The sequence below is a fragment of the Cucurbita pepo genome, chromosome 5 (genome assembly GCF_057944985.1).
Source record: "Cucurbita pepo subsp. pepo isolate OVF chromosome 5, ASM5794498v1, whole genome shotgun sequence".
Lineage (NCBI taxonomy): Eukaryota > Viridiplantae > Streptophyta > Magnoliopsida > Cucurbitales > Cucurbitaceae > Cucurbita > Cucurbita pepo.
In genome coordinates this window covers 1,014,853-1,023,936 of record NC_141802.1, presented here as the reverse complement: position 1 = coordinate 1,023,936, position 9,084 = coordinate 1,014,853, and the positions used below count along the sequence as shown (strand labels likewise).

At 33.9% G+C, this 9,084-nt stretch overlaps 2 protein-coding genes across 2 annotated transcripts; one reads left to right on the top strand and one right to left on the bottom strand.

Moving 5' to 3' along the window:
* Window positions 1-357: 357 nt before the first annotated feature.
* LOC111794733 (glycine cleavage system H protein 3, mitochondrial) lies at window positions 358-2,771 on the top strand. The gene is made up of 4 exons (XM_023676859.2): window positions 358-685; window positions 870-958; window positions 1,540-1,710; window positions 2,428-2,771. Exons 1-4 carry the CDS (start codon window positions 577-579, stop codon window positions 2,554-2,556), a joined length of 498 nt encoding a protein of 165 aa, XP_023532627.1. The 5' UTR covers window positions 358-576; the 3' UTR covers window positions 2,557-2,771.
* A 177-nt stretch (window positions 2,772-2,948) lies between these two features.
* LOC111796121 (7,8-epoxymelianol synthase CYP88A51-like) lies at window positions 2,949-6,407 on the bottom strand. The gene is made up of 8 exons (XM_023678813.2): window positions 6,162-6,407; window positions 5,590-6,070; window positions 4,441-4,707; window positions 4,261-4,356; window positions 4,027-4,105; window positions 3,832-3,938; window positions 3,613-3,737; window positions 2,949-3,298 (listed from the first exon to the last, which is right to left on the bottom strand). The coding sequence occupies exons 1-8, from the start codon at window positions 6,389-6,391 to the stop codon at window positions 3,205-3,207; spliced, it is 1,479 nt and encodes a 492-aa protein (XP_023534581.2). The 5' UTR covers window positions 6,392-6,407; the 3' UTR covers window positions 2,949-3,204.
* Between the last annotated feature and the right edge of the window lie 2,677 nt (window positions 6,408-9,084).

Here is a 9,084-nt window from a genome sequence, read left to right as displayed (position 1 = left end):
GTTTGTTTTTATTCTTTAATTTTATACCACGAGAACAAATAAATTTTGTGTTAGGTCAACCAGATAATATTTAAATAAATAATTGGACATTTTTGGAGCTTCGAAAATAATTTTAATAAAATTGACTATTTAGATTTTGAAATTTTTTATATTTATGTTTAAAAATGGTTGTTTTTGTATTTTTAATTTTTGAGGTAAACTTTACTTTGCTAGAATTAATGAGCCTACGAGAATTTTAACGTTTTTTTTTTTTTTTTTTTTTTTTTTTTTTTTTTTTTTTAACGTTAAATAAGCTAAAAATTAGAGGTCATTATGAGGCCATAACTCTTAGAGATGAGGATATGGAAGGAAAAAGGGGGAATTTCACTGGAAGAAATAAGAAGGCAGTGTTTAGATGAGGCACTCACTGCCCACCATCCGTCGAAGATAAACCAACAATGTCGTAAAACTCAAGTTTTCAAAACTTCCTTTCATTTCTTTGCTCATTGCTGATTGCTCATAGCTGATAGCATAGCAAAGCAGAGGAAGAACAAGAACAAGAACAAGAAGAACAGAGCCAAAATAAACAACAAAACTATGGCTCTAAGAATGTGGGCTTCTTCCACTGCTAATGCTCTCAGACTCTCTTCTTCATCCAAAACCCATCTCTCTCCTCCATTTTCTATCTCCAGATGCTTTTCTACTGGTATTTTTTTACTATTTATTTCCTTGCCTGCAAGCTGTTTGTGTAAATGCCTCTGTGAACTTAGACTTTGTTTTTTTTTTTAATTTACTGTTGGATCCCATTTCCATTGTGTGATGCTGTTTGATTCTCAATTATGTTTAATTTCTTATCTGGGTAAGACAAAAGATGTTGGTTGGATTTGCAGTTTTGGATGGACTGAAGTATGCTTCTTCACATGAGTGGGTGAAACATGAGGGCCCTGTTGCTACCATTGGCATCACGGACCATGCTCAGGTGCTTTTCATTTCTAAACGCCAATATTCTAACTTTTGTTTCCCGGAATTTTAGATTAAACTCTAAGTTTGGTTCACGGACTTTAGGACACTGTCTATTTAATCTCATTCTTATTCATACATTTTCATACCTGAATTCCTAATAAGTTATTGAACTTTCAAATTGGTGTGTAATGAGTTTATATCATTAACGTGGTTGAGTTATTGTCTAGATAGATTATAAAGGTTTCATTGAAAATCAACTACAAAGGACATGTCATGTTAGTGTTAAATGAAGTTAACGTAGGACCTCATTCGACACAAAATTGAAAGTGTTAGACATATTAAAAACTTTTATAATACAACTACGAAGGAGAAACAACACTGGTAAAAGTTTAGATACCAAACATATAATTTAACCTAAATTATGCATGCATATGACAACTTGATACTTACCATTCATGTTCCTGCTACTCAAAACAATGGAAACTGATTCAAACTTTTATTTTAACATCTTGTATATCAGTCCACTATAGAAAATTTGGGTTTATACTTGAAATTCAAACTTGGGTTGGAAGCGTTTTGTTTGATGCATCTCTACAGGACCATCTGGGAGAAGTGGTGTTCGTGGATCTGCCAGAATCAGGAGCTCCGGTTTCTCAAGGTAAGAGCTTTGGAGCAGTGGAGAGTGTAAAAGCAACCAGTGATATCAACTCCCCAATCTCTGGTGAGATTGTTGAAGTTAATCCACAGCTGAAGGATTCACCTGGTTTGGTAATTTCAAATCCTCACATCTTTTTGCCTATTCTTTGGACTCTGAATTTGGCCGATAAACTGTTTTAAGTGCTTAATCTTGTTGGTGATGAAAGTCCCACGTCGGCTCATGGTCCTACATTTTTTGACCCCGCGACATTGTGAGCTTGACACGCTCACGACCAGCCTTAAGGGGAATTAAGCTCCATATATATTTTTCGCCCCGGCCTTGTGGGGAAGCCCAAAGCAAAGTCATGATAGCTTATGCTCAAAGTGGACAATATCATACCATTGTGGAGAGTCGTGTTCATCTAACATTGTATCAGAGTCATGCCCTAAACTTAGCCATGCCAATAAAATCCTCAAATGTCGAACAAAGGACTCCAAAAGAAAAGGAGCCGAGTCTCGATTAAGGGGAGGTGTACTTTGTTCGAGGGGAGGTGTTGGTGGATGAAAGTCTCACGTCGGCTAATTTGGGGAATGATCATGGGTTTATAATCAAGGAATACTATCTCCATTGGCATGAGACCTTTTAGGGAAGCCCAAAGTAAAGCCATGAGAGCTTATACTCAAAGTGGACAATATCATACCGTTGTGGAGAGTCATATTCATCTAACAAATCTAAAATTGCACTTTTTATTATCCAATTAAGGATCATGTGAAAGCTGAAAAACTAGTAACTTTAAGTATAAATGAAGCATATTGATTTATTTTGTTCCATATGTTCATGAAATGAAGATCAATTCAAGTCCATATGAAGGAGGTTGGATGATAAAAGTGAAGCCAAGCAATCCAGCTGAATTAGATTCCTTGTTTGGTCCAAAAGAATACACAAAGTTTTGTGAGGAAGAAGATGCAGCGCACTAGAGGTGAGCAACAAACGTGTATTCCGAACAGGGCTTGAGTTAATAATTCCTTTTGAAGCTGCTTCAATTGTTGAAACCTCACAAGCTATGTCTGTGGAGAAAGAGAGCCAAAAATTACAACCTCATTGTGAGTTGAAATGTGCCCAAAACTTCATCCATCCTTGAATGTTTATCCCACTTGCAATTAATTGAATTACTATGCCATATTTTTAGTCATGGTTGATTATGGTTGATTATTGAATGTGCTCTTGAATGTGCTGAACTTGTTGAAGATTGTTGGGAGAGGAGTCCCACGTCCGTTAATCAAGGAGTTGATCATGAGTTTATAAGTAAGGAATAATCTCCATTTGTATGAGGTCTTATGGAGAAACCAAAAGTAAAGTCACGAGAGCTTATGCTCAAAGTGAACAAAATCATACTAACGTGGAAGTAGAAGGAAGGTTCAAGTTGGTCAATCTCATTCAATTTTTTTTTTGGAAACTGAGCGATGAGTAATTTATGAACCCGTACAAAAAAAAAAAAAGTATTTATATATTTATATATTTATATATAACAGAGGGAGAATAGTAAAATGTTCCTAATAAATTATATTATAGTTTGAATAGAAGGTTACTGAGAGCCCATTTTCTGATGTTCTTCATTCCAAAACTCATGAATCTCTTACAACTCTTGCAAGGCAGTTGTCTGTAGGAGTTGGCAAAGGCAGGTGATTCTCTGGGCAATTTGGATTCACTCTCTCAAGTCTGCACAACAAAAATCAAAGCGCATCTCATAAAGGGAGAGGTTTTCACACTCTTATAAGATATGCTTCATTCCCCTTTTCAACCGACGTAGGATCTCACAATCCACATCCCAACGGGGACATCTCTCAGTAGTAACTGGCTCTAATACCGTTTGTAACAGACTAAGTCTACTGCTAAGAGATATTCTCCGTTTTGACTCATTACATATTGCCGCTAGTCTCACGGTTTTAGAGGTTTCCACACTCTCATATGTATGCTTTGTTTCTCTTTACAACCGACATGTGATCTCACATTTATAGTTTTGGATCTCTCACCTGAACCCACCATGGATGAAATAGTGAAGGAAAATGGCGATCTCGAGTTTGGAAAGATCAATTCCTGGGCAAAGCCTCATTCCTGCTCCAAAGGGAATGAAAGATCCAGCTCTCCGTTTTGGATTCTGAAACCAAAATGGAAAAGAATCTAATGTTTTGCTTATGATATCATATGAGAGTATTGATTTTGGTTATTAATGGAAGCTACTTAGTACTTACATCCCATCTAGATGGGTCGAACTTGTGTGGGTTCTCATAGATTTCAGGGTTCATATGAACCGCTCTGGTCCAAACAAGGATCTTCCATCCTTTGGGTATGGTGTACCCTGAAAATCAAACCAATTTATGAAATAAATAAAATAATAATAAAATTATTTTCGATGAAATTCAGGTTATCCATTCAAACCAACCAACCGTTTAAGTTAACGTCAACTTTTGTCTCCCTCGACAATGTGAACGCCAAACTTGTCTTCCTCAACGTTTCATCCATCACCTAATTAAGCAACAAATACAATATTTCATGGACTTTTTTAAAAAAATAAGTTATTTGGTAGTAGGTGAATGTTTAATTTGTTAATTAATATGGTCAAATCCAGAAATATTAGTAAACTTGGGGGCTAATTTATAATATTTGGAAAATAGAGGCACCTTAGAAAGATACTCCATTTGTTTGATTTCCTTCATGGTTAAGCCTTTGTGTTGGGCATCCGCCGGCCTTGCATTCACAATTTGCTCTTGCTCGGCCTGCACAACAACGCGACCATTTATATCGATCGAGAATACATTACTTGTTCGATAAGTTAAAAGAATGTAAGAACCGAAACAAACCTTAGCTTTACGAAGGGTTTCGGGATTTTCGGAGAGGAACATGATAGCTCTCATGATAGTATGAGCCGAAGTTTCGTGGCCAGCGAAGAAGAAACCGATCAACAAATCAATAATGCAACCATCGTCTAAGCCTTCCCCGTCTTCGTCCCTGACCTCTAACAGCAAATCAGCCATATCTTTTTTTCTGTTTTCTCCAACTTTGTTCTTCAAATTTTCCCTCTTCTCTTCCAATACTTTTTCAAATATCCTTATCAGCTCATTTCTTGCCTGAAATTTACAAATAAAATAATTATTTATTATTATTTATTATTATTATTATTATTTGCCTTGTTTGACAAGAAAAGTAGTTGACCAATAGGGTTTGTGTGAATTGCCACATATTTTTTAGCTTTGAGCAAGTGGGATTATTGATATAACAATAATTCATTTTTAAATTAGTGTTTGCCACCAAAGTCATGTGCCTATTTTTCACACTTATACAATAATAATACTAATAATAATACTAATAATAATAATAATAATGAAAGTGTGAAAAATAGGCACATGACTATATATTAAACCAAATATATGCATTATTATAAAATAAAGTATTATAATTTTATGTTAAAACAAAATGTTTTAAAATGTTTTATTTTTTTTTTTAATTTTAGTATAATAAGTTTAAATTATATTTTAGCCCTTAATTCTCAACTATACTCTAATTTAATTTGAAGGTGGCAAATGAACCCCTCTTTCTACTTCAAATTAAAACCTTATATTAATTCATCAAATAAATAAATTTATAATATGAACCTAACCCAAAGATTAAGACATTTATTTTTTTTTAAATATTTACTTCATATATTATATATATCGTTAGAGTGATTAAGACATTCATTCGGAGGTTTTGATTTTAATATCTACCGTATTTAAAACTCATAATACTAATAATATTTAGGGGATAAAAAAGTTATTAATTAGATTCACGGTAAAGTACGATGTATTGTTAGAGGATTGTTGGGAGTGAGTACAGTTTTTGCTAATTTAAGGAATGATCATGATTTTATAAGTGAGGAATACTATCTCCATTGCTACGATCTATTTTGGGAAGGCTTAAGCAAAGTCAGGAGAGCTTGGTGATAGTAAGATTGGAGATGGATTTTGAATTACCTTGAGAGCTCGGCTGAAGGTAGTTCCGGGGATATCAACGGCGGTGGACATGAAACCCAAGTGGAAGTCATTGTACAGCTTCTCCATTTTGTCGATGAAAGCCGCCGAATTAGCTCCGATAAAGATGTGTAAAAGAACCTTAAACGCCACCGTTTTCATCTCCGACAGGAACTCCACCGGCTCCTTCATGCTGCCCCACTCCTCCAGGCACGTCACCACTATCCCCTCCACGTGTCCTATGTAGAGAGACAACGCCTCGTTGCCGCTTATCAGCGATGCAATCAGCCGCCGTAGACGGCGGTGCTCCGGCTTGGGGACGGAGTTGAGCGCCTTGCTTCCGGTGAGGATTCTGGTGGCTTTTGAGTAACCGAATACGAATTGTTCGTCGTTCATTAGCACATGACGGCACACTTCCGGCACCGTCACGATCACGCTTGGGCTCCCGAATAAGTGCGTTTTGTACATCCCTGTTTTCCCGTACCTGAAAATTTCATTCAATTTTAAAAACCTTCTATTTAAAATTTAATTTAAAAAAAAAAAAAAAAAAATTGGGATCCGACGGCGAGATTTACTTGGAGGTAAAGTGATGGATGAAGGAGTCGGGTCGACCCGATCGGAAAGCTTTAAGAAAGGGGAGAAGAGTTCCGATGAGAGGCCAGCCCATATCGCCGGGAGGGAGATTGTAACGGCGGGCGTGTCGAGTGACGAAACGCCATTGGTTAAGGTTTCTGAGAATCCCAAATAGAAAAACGTAAACTCCGGCGAGAGCTCCGATGAGGCATAGCGAAATATCCATCTCCATGTATATGGGTTTGGTTGTGAATTTGTGATTGTATGTGGGAGTGAATTTGTGAACGCATTTATAATGGTGGAGTCCAATTACACTTTTCTGTTTAGTTTTCCCTTTTTTAATTAATTATTTATTTATTTATTCGTTCTTTCTTTTCGTAAATTAAATAAAGAGTGGTCTTTTAACTTTTAATTCAAGATAGTTTTCTTAATTATATATATATTAAAATATCTCCACTTGCTAGTGACGGACAGCTAAGTTTTCTTATTTAGACTTACCCTCAAGATTTTTACTTATAAAGGGTGATTCGTTCTCCTCTCCAATTAACGTAGGATATCACAATAAATAATGTGTATTTTTAATTACCGCTTAATTTTTTGATTTCACTATTCATTGATAAGAGTGGTTCAATGAATAAACACCAAATGTTATTATAAAGGTGACTAATTCAATCCTCCGCGTTAATAAATTATTGGAATTAGAGAAGTAGAAACGAAAAGAAGGTTCATCTCAGGAAAGTTGTATCTTTGATTTCTTGGTTGGTTTACGGTTGAAACACGAATTTAGAAGTTGGTAATAGTTGATTTTGAACGTTTTTAATTAAATAAAATGTGTGATAATCTAACTTTATGATAAACTAATGGATGAAATCAAGACCTTATATTAAAATATAATTAGCGTAGGAATTTGTTGACTAATAGGCAATGGTGGTGGAGGTTTTTGGTGGCATTTTATGATCACACAACAAGGATTTTGGTTGTTTGGAAGACTGTTCTTTGTTATTTTAATGGTACGGTCTTGGTGGTGTTGTAATTATTTATGTTCATCACAGAAATATTTATAGACCAAAGGAAGATTTTTTATAATTTTATAATTTATTGGTTCTTAGAAACTCATAGAAACTGGCCATTTGTGACATCACAAGGATTCAAATGCAACATATGGTTTGCTCATTAGCTTTGATTTTGGATGGCTAGTTTGGGTCAAACTTGAGCTACAATATTTTCAGCCTTTTGTTTTTGTTTATTACCATCCCTTTGAATCAGCTGTTTTAGTATTAATAATATAATAATTATAAAATAGTTTTAAAATTTTATAATTATTTTAACTATATTTATATATTTATATATATATATATATATATATATATATTTATATATATATATATATATATATATATATATATATATATATATATATATATATATTTTGTAGTTAAATAATTTTATATTAAATAAATCTTATATTTTTTCTTAAAAACGTGAGAACAAAAAGATTTTAGATTGATCTTGTTGATGATTTTTGAACTTTCGAAGCTAATCCTTTTTTAAATGAAAAAAATTTGAACTTTTAGTCAATTTTCAAATTTTGAAAAAATATATATTATAAAATATAATAGTTTGGCTTACAAGACGTGGCCTCCCTTTCCCTTTTCTTCATTTTAAATATAAATAAATAGAAGCATATATCACTGTCGTGATTTTTTATTTATTTATTTATTTATTTATCTATGTATTATCACATTTGAACATTTTTAACAGTTCGACGTCGTGATTTTGACAGGTTTAGAATAAGTATTAAAAAAAAAAATTAAGTTTCATTTTTATTTTTTGCTCGACTTTGTGGCTTCGTCGGATTTTACGCGAGGTTTTCTTTTGCTAACCGAATACGACTCATGCGGTAACAAAGTCATTTCGACCACATACGCTGCTTGTACGTGTATGTTCAATCACCTGCGGCTTGACTTTGCCTTTACTCTAGGCCAAGGTCTCTCATATGCAATGTTGCATCTTATTTCGACATCATTTTGTCATCTAGGTTCCCAACAACATGGCCCACGTATCGTGATGTCATCCCAACTCCCTGGATGTCATTGACCATCATAGCTTGCTCGGACTTGTTTGGACTTGTTCGACTAATCTTATCATCAAAACATCCCAAGTCCGAGCAAGTATTGATGTCTGATGATATCTGGGACTTAGGAAGACATCATGATACATGGTTTATGTTGTTGGGAACCTAGACGACAAGATGATGTTGAGATAAGATGGACGATGTACATGAGAGATCTTAGACTAAAATTACAAGGCAAGGGTGAGCTAAAGGACTTGGTCTAGAGATGAGGCAAGTCGGCCAGAGTCATAGATGATTAAACATGCACACACGAAGACGTGTGTGGCTGAATAGACTTTGCTATCACATGAGTTTTATTCGGTTGGCAAAGAGAACTTCATCTACAGTTCCATAAAGCCATAAAATTAAACAAAAAATAGAAATAGACTTTAAATTCTTTTTAAAACTAATATTAGTCTCTTTTTAGATATGAATACCATTTTTCCTAGAAAAATCTCATACATAATTAATAGAAATTTCAGAAAATGAATATTATTTAAGAAATATTAAAAAAAAAAAAAAAAAAAAAAAAAAAAAAAAAAAAAAAAGCGGTATATTAATCAGATACACAAATAAAAATGGGAACCATGATTGTGTTTGGATTGTTCTTTTTATTTATTTTTTATTTATTTTATGATTATAACATTTACCTAACAATTTCAATATTCAAATGTAAAATGTTCATAAATGATTGGATGATATTAAACGACGAATTATTCCTCAGATTTTCTTTTTTCTTTTTTGAGTTCTGTCGATGCATTATTATATGGAATCTTTTTCCAATTTATTTTTTATTTACCCTTTTAAAATAA